We start from the raw sequence: 18,384 nt of genomic DNA, 5'->3' as shown, positions 1-18,384 counted from the left end.
CCGAAGTACCTCTGGGGGATCCTGTGGGATCCTGTGGGACCCTCACGCCCCCCGCACACCCGGGCCCCGTGCTGCTCCTCCCGGCGCCCCCTAGCGGTCGGCTGTGCCCGCACCGCGCCCTCCAGCGGCGGCGTAGTCCCGCCCCCGGGCGCGCGGGGCGTGGCTCTGATTGGCCGCGGCGGGGCCGCCCCGCCCCCTGCGCAGGGCCGGCCCTGGCGGCGGGGCCCGGCTGTCATGGAGGCGCCGGACGAAGCGCGGGCAGCGGCGGCGGGCGCGTCCCTCTGAGGGCGGCGGCGGCGGCAGCGGGAGACGGCCCGGACCGCCCCGGGAAGGTAGCGCGCGGCCTGGCGGGCCTTTCCGGCCGGCTCTGAGCACGGCGGCCGCGGGGGCTGGGTGCCGTGCGGGAAAGGAGGGAGGGGGATGGGGCTGCGGGGCTCCGGGCGCAGCGGGTCCGGTGGTGAGGCGAGCGGACTCGTCCCCGGCTCTCCCCGCCGTCCGGGGCTTGGCCGGAATGCGGCCGTCGCCTTCCCCGCCCGGCTGCCTTGGAGGTGCGTGTCTGCGGGTCTTCTGGCGGGAGCCGTGGGCTCTGTACTCGGGATACGCCCCGAGAGGAGTCGGGGGTGCAGCTGACGGAGGCATGAGGGAGAAGAGGATCGTTCTGTGTCTGGTGTGGATAACGCGCTGGTAGGATCAGCCCCCTCCTCCCCGTAGCTTTCCTCAGGGGCCACCGCGCGGCCCGGGAGAGTCCCAAGGAATGCAGCTGGACACCGGCGCGCCACAACAGCGACTTGTTTGGGTGTAGCTGTGGGAAAATACAATGCGGTTGCTTGTTTGCGAAGTAGGAGGTGAAAACATCGAGAATTCTCCTTTTGCAGATTTGTGATAAGCACAGCCTGCGCTTCGTCAGGACCCTGTTTGGAGTCTCCATGTTGTCCTATCTGGATGAAACTGATCTGAGAAGTAGCTGGGGACATTCTGTTTGGGCTAAGCACTTCCAATAAACCCTTGCTGAAAAAATCAGGTGTGTATCCATCGGGAAGCAGAGAGGTAAAGGCTAAATGGATCTAAAGACAGCGGTCTTCAACGCTGCTCGTGATGGCAAGCTGCGGCTCCTGTCCAAGCTACTGGCAAGCAAAACAAGGGAAGAGGTGGCCCAACTGATGTCAGAAAAAACTAATGGTGCCACACCACTTCTGATGGCAGCCCGCTATGGTCACCTCGACATGGTGGAATACTTGTTGGACCATTGCTCTGCCTCGATAGAGGTTGGTGGCTCGGTGAATTTTGATGGTGAGACCATCGAGGGAGCTCCGCCGCTGTGGGCAGCATCGGCCGCCGGGCATTTGAAGGTTGTTCAGTGTCTGTTGGATCATGGTGCGTCCGTCAACAACACAACGCTGACAAATTCAACGCCTCTTAGAGCTGCCTGTTTTGATGGTCACCTGGAAATAGTCAAGTACCTTGTGGAGCACAAAGCAGACCTGGAAGTATCAAACCGTCACGGGCATACGTGCTTGATGATCTCATGTTACAAAGGCCACAAAGAAATAGCTCAGTATTTACTTGAAAAAGGAGCTGATGTGAACAGAAAAAGTGTTAAAGGTAAGTTAGTTTTTTCACTTTCATTGTGGTAAATAGAGGTAAGGTTACTAATTTACTTCTTAAAGAGCCTGACATCAAAAAAATTCTTCTGTTCTCATAAAGCATAATATTTAAAGCGTTTATAGCTATGTTTTTACTTTTTAATTTACTGGTTTTTAACGTGGATTATAAAATTATTGTTTAAATTTATACAGTTTAATCTTAAATTCCTAATTCTTAAAAGCCTTAGTCATATGAAGTGTCACATTTATGCACGTGTTGAAAGCTAATAAAGTTGCTGAAGACCACTCTTTGTAGTAGGTTGGTCTAGCAACATACTCAAGAACATGAGCCTGTGTTCTTGGTTTCGTAGTAATTCTTAAGAAACCAAGTATGCTGTACATAAAACTGATCCGTGCTAGTAAGGCTGGTCTAAGGAAATACGCATAAAGGAGAATAATTACTTTCTGCATTCAAAAATTTATAACCACTTTGCTCTTCACCCACTCTCTCCAAATTACTGAGTAATTTTATACCTTTTTCAGTGTTAGTAAGCAAAAATATACATTAGGATTGAAGAAATGAAGATACAGGTGACTGTGATCTCAGCAGAAGGGCTTCCAGTGGCTCACAGATCTCAAACCCTTTTGCCCCTGTTTACAATTGCTCTGGTGTTACCACACAAAGTAAAGATTTCTGGCTTTTTTTCCTGTGATCATTATTAGTTGGACATACAAATTTTCTATTACATATCAGACTTGTATTTAGTTGTGATATTAGCCTGAAAAGCACACCAGTTGCTTCAATTTACAGCTAATTTTTTGTCTCACTGAGCCAGGATTATGTTTCAGCAGGTTTTGGCTTTTTTAATATATGTAAATACATATAAAAACTAATCTGCTAGCAGTTGTTTTGTAGCATAATACTTCTGCTGCCTTTTTCAGGCTAATTACATTTGTAACTGTATACTGTACCTTTCAGTTATTGGTGTTAAAAATCCTTTGTGTCTAGATTGTTGTATTATACTGGTAAATACCAAATGTGAGCGTAATCTTTAGAAAAGCTGCTTGGTTAAATATGCCTTTTCTCAGCAAATCATGCAAATATGTGGGTTTAGCGTAAAGAAAGCTAAACTACAGATTTGTCATGGAGGTGGGCAGAGAAAATAAATCTTCCTTTGTAAGTGTTTGAGGTTGCTCATGAATCATCATGGACTTGTGGTAGGATAAAAATGCCATTTTTCTAAATAACATTCTGGGAATAGCAAGCTAAATATAAAGTGTGTAAGCAACTGAAAACTTGGGGTTTAGTTTTAAACCTATCCCTTTATATGATAGGTGTGAACCAAGCAATGCTCTTAAATACTTGATTTAATTGGGAAAAAGATGTAATTCTGCAGCTCTTTTTCTCCCTCATTTTGTGTTGGTGGAGTAGGCTTTACCTTACTCATCCTTTTTATTCACTTTATTAGTGAATTAGCATTATTTGTCTTTGTTTAAATGACTGAGGATTTTCTCAGTGGTGTCAATTATCTTAATTCCTTTCTATTTTCTTTAGTTTCTGTGTGACTTGCATCTAGGCGCACAAGCAAAGGTTCTTAAAGTAGATAAATGATCCTTAATTTAAAAAGTTGGATTGGATATGGTTCAGTTCATTAAAACTCATTTTACACTTGAAACTGTTGTGTGTACAACTGGATGTGTGTACGTAATAGCTATCTGTTGGTAATGTGTGGAAGTCCCCTCTGGTATGACAGGAGTATACTTTTTGGTATCTTTAAGAAGTTTTATCTCTGAAGTTACTGAATAAGCAATGGTGAGGTAAAGCAAGGACGAAAGAAAGTACTATAAACCCTGAAAGTCATCTGCGGAAAGGCAGAAGGGCTGAGGGCAATTGGTAGCTGTAAATATTGTAACAGTGGCTGAGATTCAGCAGGTAACCTCCTCAGTTTTGTTTTGCAAAAATGCTATTGATTTTAAACAATATTCATTCTACATTGTCATCCTCCCCCTCAAAGAATCTTGTGTATTACTTTCAGTTTCTACTCCTCCCTGCTACGTCCTAAATAGCTGACGGAGTGTCCTGTGCTCGTAGCAGGAAGATAACAGAGCATCTGAGTGTTCTGCTCCCGAGTAGTAAGAGTTGCTGCCCTTGTATGTGAGTTCTGTTTAGACAGGCACCTTCCTGGGCCCTGTATAGAGAAGCCTATTCTTCCCCGAAAGATGTAAAAAACAAATTGTTGCATTTAAAATTGCCATACTCCTTATAAGAGCAGAACTATTCAGTAGAGTTGCTGTTGTGGGAGATTTCTGTAGATCCTTTTTCAGATGTTACTCTTAGAGCTTGTGTGAGGGTGAGGGGCAGAATTACTTGACTTATGTCTTCTGGTTTTCCACTGGATTTTCATATTGCAAAATATCACTTAATACACATATTAAACTTCCTGAATATATAGATATGAAAATGTTTCAGAGTGTTGACAGTTCCAGGGAGAAATCTGAATACTTTGATAGGAAAAAATAGGTACGTTCACATGCATCTAAATGTATGAAAGAGTAGGTGAAAACATGTGGTGAAATCTTGCTTCTAAAATGCAGAATTCCACAGCTGTGTTTTGGACTATGGAAATTCAGAGGTCAGAGGTTCTTGAAAAGGCTGTGAAAGTATGGAAGTACAGCCAGGAAATTAAGATGTTCATAAAGATTTCAGAGTGTGTCAGGTAAGATGCTGCACTGAGGTGAATGAGGTGAATTGTAAGTCTGGAAGTGTCACATGGTGGATGGTGCTGAAGAGGGATGTTTGGGTAGATGAGTCCTCAGCTGTGAAAGATGGCCAGTGGTTCTGAATTTAAAGTACAAGCCGTTGATGATATTTGTTTCTACTGTTTTGCAGATCTGAACTTTCTCACAGTTTCCCTGAACTTCTATGTAGGATTTAGGCAGCAGAACTGTAAACAAAGGATATTAAAAAAAGTATTTTAGTTTACATGAACAGTGTAAGTGATGGGGACAAACTGATAGGTGGGGTATGAAGGGTGGGTGGGTTTTATTATTTTGTAATGGTGTAAAACAGCAAAGATATCTGTAGATAGGAAGCAGCCTAAGCAATACTTCACAAAGTGAATTAATTTACCACTGTCTCTGATTCATAGCTTTCACCAGTGTTCTGCTGTCATGGTTTAATGCCAGCCAGCAGCCAAGCCCCAGGCAGCTGCTTGCTCACTTCCCCACCAGTGAGACCAGGAACAGAATACTCATGGCTTGAGATAAAGACAGCTTAATAGGGAAAACAAAAGCAGAGCACACAAACAAAGCAAAACGAGGAATTCACCACTTCCCATGGGTAGGCAGGTGTTCAGCCATCTCCACAAGAGCAGGTCTCCTCTCCTCTCCTCATCATGTGTAACACTTACCTCAGAAGACAAGCACCATCACTTCAAATGGCCCACCTTTTCTCTTTCTTCCCCTCAGCCTTGTATACTGACCATGATGTCACATAGTCTGGAAATCCCTTTGGTCAGTTTGGGTCACCTGTCCCAGCTGTGTCTCCTCCCAGCCTCTCATGAGCCCCCAAATTCTCACCAGTGTGGCAGGGCAAACAGCAGAACAGGCCTTGGCTCTGTGTAAGCCCTGCTCAGCAACAACAAAAACATCTCTATATTATCAACCCTGTGCTCAGCACAAATCCAAAACAGAGCCCCGTACCGGCCACTGTGAAGAAAATGAACTCTACCCCAACTGAAACCAGCGGAACTCCTCATTTAAGAAGCTGCAAATAAAAAATAAAGTTTAATGAGTTTTACTTGTAGTTAATGATCTCTCAGATGGCAAATTTTTATGCTGTTCCTAAAAGTAGGAAGAGTGTGGATAATGTTAGAGTAGCAGAAACACAACTTTTTTCAGAAGGTGGAATCCTAGAACTGAAACCTCAAATGAAGCACAGTTTTGTCTCTGTGCCAGATAAGGAGCGTGTTCTGTGTCAGCTGCATGCCGTTTTCTGTTCTGCTGCATTATGAAGCCTGCCAGTGATTTGTTGTTAGAGTGGTGCTACCTTACTGTTACCTTCAGAACAGTCCACTGCATTCTCAAAGACAGTGTTTTGCTGATGTGCACAGTGTTCATTTGGTGATGTGTAGGCAGGAAAATGTTTACTCTCTTAATACAAGTGTCAGTCATTTTAAGTACTCCAGATTACAGATTTGGGCTCTTTGGGGCTATCTCTTTTGATTTTTTTTATTTAAGGTACAATATTTCATGTAAGTTCCCCATTGAAATATTTTTCATTCAGACTGGTTGTAAAGAAATCTTATACTTCTGCTTCAGTTCCAGACAGGACAATAAAGATCTTGCATTTTGAAAATTTGCAGTGCACATTTTAATAGTTTGTGTTTATACTTAATTCTCCTCTGCCAGATTTGCAGAAAGGAAGGGAAAAAAATCCATTATTGCAGCAATTAGTGAGTTAGATCATAGATAAAATATGCATGTGCTGGTAGCCAGGATGGGTCAAATGCAAGGGAATTGTAACCTTTTTTCAAAATACATGCTTGAGAGGCAAGTGTTTTACCTGAAGATAGCTGGTAGGTCTTTCCATTGCTCAGTTGCCTGGTCTGCGGTCTCTCTCTTCAAAGTGCTTTCTGTAGTTTTGTTAGTGGTTTTCACCAACTCTGCCTGCCTTTTGTAGTTAAAAGACTCATCAGCTAGCCTTAAGACTGGTTTTTCTCCTCCAGAGTATAAGAAGATCAGAATTTTGTTTCTAAGAACTGCTGGCCTAGGCATTCTCTTACTTATCTCTTGAGATATACACAGGAGTGTTTAATTGCATTTAAAAAAAAAGGAATACTGTGATTCTTCAAATCCACTGGCACAGTATTTAATATTTTTGTAAAATAATATGGTAAGCAAGGTTCGTTGACTTTGGACTTTGTTTCCTCATTTTGGAAAGTATAGAAGCATGCAAACTTCTGTCTCTATGGGTATTGTATCAAGGGCTAGTGCTATTTCAGTATTGTTGTTAGGAAGGGGTACTGGAAGATGTGACACTCAAACCTGCTGGTAAGGGAAAAAATATATTGCAGACATAGCAGACCCAGAAGTAGGGGAATTATGGAGAATCATGCTATTTCCTTTATGACAAGTGTGGTCTAGTATGTGTTAAAAATAATTAATTTTATTGTGCTGTAAACATTAAGGAGTCTTGACAGGTTTGTTTTCTTCTGAGGGTGTTTGTCTTCTCTGCTTGCCAAGGTTCAGTATCACTGAGGGGGCAGACAGGGGATAAAAAAAATCCTAAAACAAAGGTCCTTGTTTTTTTTTTTCTGCTGCTTGTTGTTGTTGCTTTTTTGCTTATTTTTAAAAATTCTCCCTATGAATAAACACTTGCTCTAAAAGTGTGCTGTGTCTTTTTTTTGGGGGGGGGTTGGGGGGCTTTGCTTTTTTCCCTTTTTTGGTAGGTATTACATGGTACCAGGGCTCTGAAACTCGTAGATGTTTTGTTTGTGACTGTGTGTGGAAAGTGAACTTCAGGAGGAATGTTGAAGTTAAATAAGGAAGATAAAGATACAATTTAAGTTTAATTCTAACTAAAAAGTTTTTGTTTAAATTAAAGAATTCACAGCATGCTGTTATTCACATAATAATTGATAATGTTCATAATACAAGTTCTCTTGAAGTATTTCAGTGAGCAAGACAGCAATTATTCCCTTACATCATATGGAAATTCCATTAAAATAAATTGTTGAGATTAGCAGTTCTTTGCATTTTTTAGTTAGTTTCTTGAAGGAAAGACATTTTGTTTTTATTCACTATGCACACTAAGAGTTAGGATGTGTAACAGTTTTCTTATGCATTGTCCATGTTTGGATCTATCTGGCAATACTTTTAAATCAGTAAAGACTCTTGGAAGACTGAATTACTTCAAGTGCTGTGGTAGAAAAAGAAATGAATGTTACATGAAAAATTTCACTTTATAAAAGTGATCACTTCATTTGTAAGGCTGCAGAAATATATACAGGTGGTTAATGTACACACTGGTCAGTCATTTAAATGAAATACTTTTATTTCTTTTGTTTTTAATGATCTTGGATAGAAATTCATTTTGGTGTTAAGTTTTATGTAAGTTTTACAACGTGGAAATTTGATAAAGCATTTTGGAAGTATTAGGAAGCGGATGCACTTAATTGGTTGCAAATCAAGTCAAATAACTTTCTGTGTCATGGCTTCATTTTCTTCCGTTCCCTTGTCACAAGCTATCAGTCTATTTTGGGAATTACTTGCTTCTGACATAGAAAGCCTGTCCTCCTTATGAATTTGAATACCCATCCCCACTCCAGTAAGCTTTTGGAAACACTGGGTAGTTAGTTTTGTGATACATGAAATGTTTCTGAAATGTTCATAACTCCTTTTAAAGGAGTCCTGTTAACAAAAGAGTAAAGTGTGGAGTTACAATGCCAACTTTTTTCTGTACTTTGTATCTGCAAGATTTAGAAGGACTGGAGTTGGGGTTATTCTGTTTCTTTTGCTATTTTTTATGGAGAAGTTACTAGGTAATATGAATGGTAAAGTTTTATCCGGATAAAAGCTGTTTGTAAGCACTATTAACAATACAATATAGTGACACTTAATATTTAGCAGAGAAGTATCTGGACTACCGGAATCATCTGCAGTCCAGTCTTTTGTCCATGCAAAGAGGAGCCTTTTATGTTATGGTAAAAGAGCTATCTTTGATATGTGATTAAATTCCTGTTGGTCATTTTACAATTGATTTTAAAAAATAGATGAAACCTCCTTTACAGTAATCATTCCCATCTTTAAAAAATTACTTTAATTTGACCAAACCCATCATATGTGTCTCTTCGAAAACTACTTGTCAAAGAGAATGACTTTCAAATTACTTTTGCTTTTTTTTTGGCCTTTTTCCTTCTTAATACAGCAATAGATATAACATTGTTTGTTACTGACTAGATAATGTTACAAAAATTGAATTAATTTCTGAATTCTGTTCAGCCACTATTTATCACTATAGATGATATGGTCACTATAGTGACCCTATAGACAGTGTAATGTTTTGAAATGGATAAGTTAATTCACAGAATAGTGGTTGATCTGCTGTGTTTATTTGAACTGTTCAGTTCCTGGTCAGTTTGTGGCCAATGTATAGCCTTTGATTTACACATTAATGCCCCTCTCATGTTTTGTTTCAAATTCTTCCTCTACTATAGCAGTTGATACTTGCTAGATATAGGTGGCTGGCAGTGTTATTTCTTAAGGCTGGGGTTTATGTTTGGCGTTTTTTTAAAGTTGGCAACTCTCAACTATCTTTTTACTCCTAGGCACTTTTCAATGGAAACTTGTGTTTTTTACAAAGTATTCTTCCCACTGCTGTATCTGTACCATCCAATCAAACTTCAGTGAGGTGCAGCCACTGCATAAAAATTAGTAGTGATGGCCTCACATTATTAGTTGATACATGGCATAATTTAAGCTGTGGTTATTTTCATTCTAAGGGGTACTGCAGTATAAACAACTGGAAAATTACACTACTTCTGATAAACTGTTAAACTGAAATCAGTATTTGTAATACCAATAAAAAAACCTAAATTGTTTTAAATTTAAAACATCCAATTGGAAAGAGCTGTGAAATTCCTTGGAGTCTTAAGCATATTTCCACAGGTTCTACATAGCTGCATTGTAAATTAGTGGCATACAGACTGCTGGATTTAGTTTGCATGGACAATGGCCGAGCTTATTTTGTGTGGATTTTTTTCAGTCACAGTGTGTATGCCTGCTGATTGATAAAATAGTATCAAAAGCAGCATAACGTGGTGATGGATCTGCAGTATGTAATATGCATAGCTGGCACTGTTGTGGTTGTCAAAAGTAGCAAAATATATATTAATAGCTGTGAAACAATAGTAGGAATTTGGATGTTACTGATATATTTTGGCTTATTTGTCTTTAATATGCTTTTACGTTACTATTTTTAAAATATATTAAAAATATTTATTTGAAGGTAGAAACAGCTGCCAGTTGCAGAGCTCTGCCATGAAGGATAGTGTATAGAGTTGAGTACACCCTGAAACAGCTGTGTTAACTGCTGGCTCGGCCAACGCTCATGTGCATCTGGTTTTGCCTTTATCAATAAATACAGAACTGAAGATGGTCTGAGGGACCAGCCATTCTTTAGTTCTGAATTAACTGCTGTAGTTTCATTTTAACTAGAAAAATGAAACTTTCAGCAGCGTAGCCAGAAGAATGATTGTATGTGTACTGGTAAGTTTGTATATAGGTCTGCATTTGACATCTTCCTCTCTTAGGAATATCAAGGTCTTGTTCTTTCTCAGATGGCATATTGACATTTTTCTAAAGACAGAGAGAATTTTAGCTGATAAGCTATGTATGCCAAATTTGCCAACTTTCAATCCACCTCTGCTCCTGCAATTGAAAATTTCTTAGTCTAGGTAGAGATTGTAGTGTGGCCAAACCTATAACTTACGTAGTGCTATTAATGTTAAAAATTGCCTGAGGTATTAGAAAGGTGGAAAATCACTTCCCTTTTTATGAACTGGATTTAACTTTATGAATCTTGATCTAGCAGGTAGTTTCATGTTCCACTTTGTATTGAGATGTCTTACTCAGTTTACTTGTTAGTAAATGATTGTAAAATTGCTGGCCATTATTCAGAAATATTTCAGGAAAAGACAATTTTGAAAGTTAAGTTCACTGTCAATAAATGAAGCAATCTGGTATTTTTTAATGTTTTTTTTCCTTTAAAAATTTTTGCTCTTAAAATATGATTCAGGGGACAAAGTATTTTTGTACCTCTGGTATAATTGCAAAAACCTGAGTCGTAAGCTTTAGAAAATAACTTTTTACTCATGTTTTATATGAATTTGGTTAGTGTGTCAGCTAAATTTGATAGTCCCATTCACTGCAATCCTTTGAGCTGTGTCCTTCAGACAGTTCTGCACCCAGTGCATGATGACCCTATTCATCTCACACTTGGATAACTTGTCCAGAAGGATGTTGTGGGGACAATATAAAAGCCAAAAAAGGCAAAACTCACTAAAAGGCAAAAATCCCACAGCCACTATCTTTCCTTCATCTGATGGTTGGCGACTTTATTCTAGAAGCATATCAAATTAGTTAAAACAGGACTTTTTCCTTGTCAACCCAAGTTGGTAGTACCTAATGATTGCATTGTTCTTTAAATGCCTTACAGTAGCATTCAGTATAATCTTCTCCATAATTTTTTGAGTGTTGAGGTGGGACTAACAGGTCTGTAGGTTCCTGGGTAATCCCTCTTTCCCTTCTTATAAAATGAAATAGCATTGGTTAGCTTCTATTCAGTAGGGACCTCCCCAGACTCCCAAGACACTTGGTAGCTGGTGGAGAGGAGTGGTGCCGTCACAAACATCAACTTCTTCAGTACTCAGGTAAATCCCATCAGATCTCATGGACTTGTGAACTGTGAACTGCTACAGCTAGTCCCCGAGAAGTGTCTAAACAAATGGGAAGTCACTATTCCTGAAGTCATCCTCTAAATCCAGGGCAGAAGGCAGTTTATCTGTATTATTAAAGACTGAGGCAAAGGAAAGCATTCAGTGTCTCTACACTTCTTCACCCTTAATAGTCAGATGACCATCTTCACTAAGTATCAGTCTTGTATTTTCTTTAGGCCTCCTCTTGCTACTAGTGTACTTTGAAAACCCTTCTGGTTGTCTGACCCAATACCAGTCAGTTTCAACTCTAATTGAGCTTTGGCCTTTTGCATCTTGTCCCCTTCCTATATGAACCACAGCTCTGTCAAATTCCTGCAAAGCCTAACCTTGTTTCCAGACAGCATACCATTTCTTTTTCCTCCTGAGCCCCAAGAGGAGTTCTCTGTCCAATCAAACTGTTCTCCTGTCCTATTTGCTTGACTTTTGATACAATGGCATAGCCAATTACTGTGCTTTTATGTAGCGAAGAATTCCATTTTAATTCTGGTTTGGGTTTTTTTCTTAAACCTGTTTAATTTTTTCAGATAAAAATATCAAACATTTTGATTTTTATAACTGTGTGGCAGCCTTGTTTTCATAGTACACAAATGGAGGAAAAGAAAGCTATTTTAAAACCATTAATATTTGGGGGCTTTTAACTTTTTATTAACTATTAGCATAGTGAGATTTGGACTGTAATTTGATATGGTTTGTGTAATTGTGTTTGTTCCTTTTCAGGAAATACAGCACTACATGACTGTGCAGAATCTGGAAGTTTGGAGATCATGAAGATGCTTCTCAAGTATTGTGCTAAAATGGAAAAGGATGGTTATGGAATGACTCCCCTTCTGTCAGCCAGTGTGACAGGCCACACAAATATAGTGGACTTTCTGACCCAGCATGTACAGACCAGTAAGGCTGAGCGCATAAATGCCCTGGAACTTCTAGGAGCAACATTTGTGGACAAAAAGAGAGATCTGCTTGGTGCTTTGAAATACTGGAAAAGAGCTATGGAAATGAGATACAGTGATAGGACTAATATCCTCAGCAAACCTGTGCCACAAACACTAATTATGGCTTATGATTATGCTAAAGAGGTAAACAGCTCAGAAGAGCTAGAAAATCTTATTGCAGACCCAGATGAAATGAGAATGCAAGCATTATTAATTAGAGAACGTATTCTTGGCCCTTCACACCCAGACACATCCTACTATATTAGATACAGAGGTGCTGTGTATGCAGACTCTGGAAACTTCAAGCGTTGCATCAATTTATGGAAGTATGCTTTGGACATGCAGCAGAGCAATCTTGATCCTCTAAGCCCTATGACAGCCAGCAGTTTGCTGTCATTTGCTGAACTTTTCTCCTTCATGCTTCAGGATAGGGCAAAAGGCCTGCTAGGTACTACTGTCACTTTTGATGATCTGATGGGTATACTGTGCAAAAGCGTTCTTGAAATAGAACGGGCCATGAAACAAACCCAATGTCTTCCTGATCCAGTACAGCTGAACAAAGCTCTTTCCATCATTTTGCATTTAATTTGCTTGTTGGAGAAAGTACCTTGCAGCTCAGAACAGGAACATTTTAAGAAACAAACTATTTACAAATTTCTTAAGCTTCAGCCTAGAGGAAAGAATAACTTCAGTCCACTTCACCTTGCTGTTGACAACAATACTACATGTGTCGGTCGCTACCCAGTTTGTAAATTCCCCTCTCTACAAGTTACTGCTATCCTGGTGGAATGTGGTGCTGATGTAAATGTCAGAGACTCTGATAACAACAGTCCATTACACATTGCTGCACTGAACAACCATCCAGACATCATGAATCTTCTTATCAAGTCAGGTTCACATTTCGATGCCACAAACTCATGTAAACAAACAGCTAGTGATTTGCTGGATGAGAAGGAAATAGCAAAGAATTTAATCCAGCCCATAAATCATACTACTTTGCAGTGTCTTGCTGCTCGTGTAATAGTGAACCATAACATATCCTATGCAGGGCATATCCCTGAAAAACTAGAGAACTTTGTTTTGCTCCATAGATGATAGTGTGGCATTCCAGAGTACTGTTTTTGAAGCACGAAATGGTGATATTTTCCTTGAGCACTGTTGTGATACACCAGCGTTCCCTTAGCTTGCTCCATTTTGCTCTCATTGCCTAGTGTTGTTAGCATCAGATTTGCAGAGTTGGTTACCCAGTATTTAATATGAATATGCCATATAATATATTTTGTGGATTATTTAGAAATGTAATGCCATATTTAGACTTTAAATTGTCTGCCAAAGGCTTGTCTTTTCTGGTCTTATTTGCCTGTTGGGTGTTTGGGACTGAGTTGAGTATTTTCCACTGATGTCTTTTTACTATAACTGTTATGTGGATTTTATACAGTTGGAAGGTCATCTTTCTTTGGTTTTGCTTGAGCATTTCTACTCCTACTCTCTTCTTTTTCTATGGACTCATTGCTAAACTGTGCAAGTTGTATGGACTTGTTAACATTTGCAACTACCATAAGTGCTTTTATCTTCTCTATGCACTGGCTTAAACATGACTGTTGTGTGTGAGCATATTTCTATGCAGCACTTGGCCAATTTCAACTTAAATGCCAATCTTGTTTTGCAGTTTGTTTAGAGCTCTCTTGAGAATGCTGTCTTCATAGCATGATGAATTATGGAGTTATTTATCAGTTCTCCAAACTTGGGTTTGACTTTTTTGACTGCTGTAACTGAGGTTGCTTTCATTTTGATCCTCTGGAATTTTTTCCTAAACTGGGGAGAAGAAAATCTTGCTTTTTTTGATTGTAGTCCACTTGAACTTTAAATCTGAAAATTGTTCTGTTGCATCGTGCAGCTGGGGGAAGAGTCCTCGTGACGTACAACTGACGCCTTCCCCTCTGCACTGTCTTGCTTGTGCCAGTTATGTGACTAGATGTGAAGTTTGCTCAAAGTTTAACCTCAAACCTTAATGATACACTTCTGTGAGAAATAGATCAAATATATGCTCTGCTTTAAAATCTGCAAATCAGCTTTAGCTTACAAAAGAAAACTAAAGCATGTTGATGGCATGATGTTTATCAGTCCAGATCTAGACATCATATAGTATAGTAAGTGGCTGTCTGCCAGGGTATTGAAAGTTCTATAGCAGTGTCCTTTTTTTCCTTCATTTTAAGTATCTTTATAAATACTTGCATGGATTTTTCATCTCTGCTATGTCAGTTGTACTTAACAAAAGCAGAAGTTCTGTTGTGTATATAGCTCCTAGTAAAGTACCTATTTTTTATAATATTTGCACAACAGCTTAGCTTTTGCAACAGAAAGGGCTCTTTTGACTTGATAAGAAGTCTATAAATGAAGATCATAAATGTGAGTGCGATTCAGGTAATTAATATAATTCAGCACTTTACTGTTGATTAGTAGTAGGATTTATTATGGCACATTAGCCCTAAAAATGTCTTAAAGTGAAATTAATTTCTGTTGGATAGGATACAGTTTACTTGCAAATTTAGTCGTCTAGCATTTTGGGTATTTTTGGCTTAATGTTTCATCTCAGTTGTGGGCAGTAAGTGTACCTATGAGGTTCTTGCTCCAGAAATCTAACAACTGGTTTTATGCCTTTGTCAGAGATAAGAGGTATTTAGAATCCAAATTGGTTAGGTTAGGAGGGTCTTTGTAGTACTTTAATTTTTAAGTTGGTGTTAGAACACTTTTGTTATTTGTGATTGAACTTGAGGAAGAACATGTATTGGGAGCACATAAGAATAGCCCTTCCTTGTTTTTGTTCTGTTTTGGCATTCCTGCCAGTGTATGGCAGTGTACAGGTGCCTACTAGCTTAGCCATTTTTGCAAAAATTATGGGGATGTTTTTAAGCAAAGATATGTTGAAAGCAGTGCTGTTTGTGTGTTGTCACTACCAGACTTGCTGTTTTGAAGCAATTTTCTCTGGTTTGTCCTTTGCCGTGTCTATGTTGTATACTATTACAAGAATCATAGAATCATTTAGGTTGGAAAAGATCCTTAAGATCATTGAGTCCAACCCTTGACCCAGCACTGCCAAGTCCAGCACTAAACCATGTCCTTAAGTGCCACATCTACATGTGTTTCAAATACCTCCAGCCATGGTGACTCAACTGCTTCCTTTGGGCAGCCTGTTACATTGGTTAACCACTCTTTCCATTAAGGAGTTTTTCCTAGTATCCAATCTGTATCTCCCCTAATTCAGCTTGAGGCCATTTCTCCTTGTATTGCTTGTTACTTGGGAGAACAGGCCAACCCCTGCCTTGTGAAGTAATTGTAGAGAGTTGTAAGTTCTCCACTGAACCTCCTTCTCTCCAGGCTGAACAACCCCAGCTCCATTGGCTGCTCCTCATCAGACTTGTGATCCAAACACTTCCCCAGCTCCACTGCCCTACCCTGGACATGCTCTGGCACCTCGGTATCTTTGATGTAATGAGGGACCCAAAACTGAACACAGCACTCGAGGCATGGCTTCACTGTACAGGGGACAATCACTGCCCTGATCCTGCTGGCCACGCTATTGCTGATACAGGCCAGGATGCAGGTTTTTCTGGCATCATACAAGACTAAACTCTAGTCAATTGACTGAATTGCTGTGATTTGCAATGCTAAGGACACGTGCCACTCGGCTTTTCATTTGTGAGGACGTGTAGTTTGGTTTTTGAATTTATACATTTTAATGCATTTCTGCTGCTCTTTAGATGGGGATATTCAGCAAATGATATCATACTAGAATTATACATCAAGTCATAAAAATAATTATTTTTGTATAGGTCTCAGAGAAAAGGATTTTTAGAGTTTTTTACTTTGGAATCTGTCCTGCTCTTTGGTGGTTTTAGTTTTAATTCCTGTCTTTATAACTGACAATTACCCTGTTTAAGATTCGTTGGTTGGTTGTTCAGCCTGAGGAAGAGAAGGCTACAGGGAGACCTTGTATAGGACCTTCCAGTACCTAAAGGAGGCTACAAAAGAGCTGGAGAGAGACTTTTTACAAAGTCGTGGGGTGGAAGGACAAGGGAGAATGGTGTTAAACTGAAAAGGGTTAGATTTAGCTTTGATATAAGGAAGAAATTGTTTACTATATTACATGGTGAGGCACTGGCAAAGGTTGTCCAGAGGAGTTGTGGATGCCCTATTACTGGAAGTGTTCAAGGCAAGACTGGATGGGGCTCTGGTCCAGTGGAAGGTGTCTCTGCGCATGGCAGAGAGTTGGAACTAGGTGATCTTTAAAGTCCCTTCCAACCCAAATCATTCTATGATTTATGATTATTAGTCCAGAAATATAATGTAAAATTTTTTAATTGTTAGCAATTTTTTAAATGGAAAGCATTCCCAAAAGTGAAAGCATATCACTATTAGTTCTATGTAAATCTAGTGAATATTGCTACAAGAAAGGCTTATTGTGTTAGCTGCTCTTTAGAAACAAACCAGGCTATTATAAATGCTGATTTATTGCACGAATTTCTGTGTAAATATCTACTGATGTGCATCAGTCCAAAGGATTTATCACCTCCATGCTGAATTTAATTTTTCATGGTGATGAAGCTCTCTGCTGAAGAGAGTTTATCTTGCCAGATTACTTAGACTTAGGTGACCTGGCAGTTGAGTTCATGTATTTTTGGCCACTTTGCATTTAGACCTATGTGTTTACACTACTTTGTTTTATTTATCTTAATTTTAATTTTGTAATATTTTTAACTCATTCTTTTACCATTTATCTCCCTATTTGGCCTTTTTTTCTGATGAAACACACTGCTTCTGAGCTACTGACACGGAAAAATGCTGAGAACACTGCAGAAATAATTATATGCCCTGCAGAGATGAAACAAGTTTTAAATTGATTCAACAGCTTACAGGTATCCCCCCTAGAGACAAAGGAACTGATACCTCCTTGCTTGGTATCAGTTGAGACCTCTAAGCTGCATTTTTTGGGGAAAGGGATAAATGCATAGAGCAGCTTTTCTTCTGATAGTTGTGGGTTTCAACTGAAGTACTTCAACAAGGAAGACGAAAAATATTCTCATTTTAAAAAATCTAAAATTATATTCCTATTTTTGTATCACTTAGGCTGGTGACAAGATTCCAGCTGTCTGCAGTGTCTCTGTCCTATTTATTAGGTGCAGTGTAAAGACATTTTCTGAAATGCAAGGCAACATTGTGGTTATTTTCCATATATACTTCACAACACTCCCTGGATAGGAAGTAGTCTTGTGTTGTTCCTAAGTTCACAAAGAGCTGTCTTTTAACAACTGTTTTGCAACTGGTTAAAATTAACCTCTTTCTATTTTTACAAACACTACTTTAAAGAAAGTGATGCAGTGCTATAGGAAAATCCTTAAAGGAGGATTTGTAATTAGATAAAAACCTTTTGAGGAAAAGTGTGCCTTGCCTCAGTTTTGTATCAGCTGCAAGGTGACAGTGGAGGGATATGGCTGGTCTGAAATAGCTTTGAAATATAGAGTGGAATGACTGTTATACTCTAAAATGCTGAGAAGCATGAAAAAGTTGACTAAACACTAATTTTACCTTCTGTGACTAAAATGACACCAACTGGTATTTAACGCTTCAAAGTAATTTGGTAATTTTGATGAGACATACTAGACTGCTCATATTTTTTGCTTTTGAGTGTAAAAGTAACCGTTGAGCCCTCAATGAGGGCAGAGTGAAAAGCTGTTGTTGGTTTGGTTTTAAATAATGTTGTATTTGTGTTCCGTTCTATTGCAAAGACTTCCTATGCAGGGCTAGCTCCATGTATGGAAATATTGCAGTTTCTTTTTTACGTGAAGTAATTTAGCTTTAACAGTAATGTAAAAAAGGAATAACAAGCATATTTCTCTGCTCCTATTCTCTTTAGGCTCCAAATGCAGATTCCATTAAAAATATGTTTTGGAGAACACCTGTCTGAGTGTATATATGTGTTTTCTCTAGGGTATTGCAGTACTGGTTGGTAAACTACTTTTCTTGTTGAGTAGCTAAATGTAAATGCTGCAGCTTCAACCTTCCTGTCATTAAGAATTGTGCCTTAAGCAAAAAGTCATATCTCGTGCTCTTTCTTTCTGTGAAATTATGGTCTGGCAAAGCCTTTAAATTTCAGTGGTGGGTAGTAGTAAAGAAAAGGTTTAAACTGAATGATACAGGAGAAACTATTTTCCCACTTTCTAGAAAAAACATTTAGTTACTGTTAACCAGGGGAAACAGTATCTCCAGTTTGTAACCTAAAAGTAGATAGCAATGCTTTGTAAGAAGTAAGCAGCAGACAGTTTTCAAGAAAGCTGGACAAATTAATTTTCTTCAACCTTTTGAAGGATCTTC

General features: G+C 39.3%; 1 protein-coding gene across 1 annotated transcript; it reads left to right on the top strand.

Annotated features, from left to right (window-relative positions):
- The first annotated feature begins 226 nt into the window (after positions 1 to 226).
- FEM1C (fem-1 homolog C) lies at positions 227 to 17,968 on the top strand. Its single transcript, XM_066569476.1, has 3 exons — positions 227 to 332; positions 876 to 1,602; positions 11,798 to 17,968. The coding sequence occupies exons 2-3, from the start codon at positions 1,059 to 1,061 to the stop codon at positions 13,105 to 13,107; spliced, it is 1,854 nt and encodes a 617-aa protein (XP_066425573.1). The 5' UTR covers positions 227 to 332; positions 876 to 1,058; the 3' UTR covers positions 13,108 to 17,968.
- The last annotated feature ends 416 nt before the right edge of the window (positions 17,969 to 18,384 follow it).

This window comes from Molothrus aeneus, chromosome Z, assembly GCF_037042795.1.
Source record: "Molothrus aeneus isolate 106 chromosome Z, BPBGC_Maene_1.0, whole genome shotgun sequence".
In the NCBI taxonomy this organism is placed as follows: domain Eukaryota; kingdom Metazoa; phylum Chordata; class Aves; order Passeriformes; family Icteridae; genus Molothrus; species Molothrus aeneus.
This window is presented reverse-complemented; position numbering and strand designations above follow the sequence as displayed.

Coding starts and splice junctions, on each gene's coding strand:
- FEM1C (XM_066569476.1), top strand. CDS start 1,059: ATGGATCTAAAGACAGCGGTCTTCAACGCTGCTCGTGATGGCAAGCTG. Junction 1,603..11,797: donor GAACAGAAAAAGTGTTAAAG/GTAAGTTAGTTT, acceptor GTTCCTTTTCAG/GAAATACAGCACTACATGAC.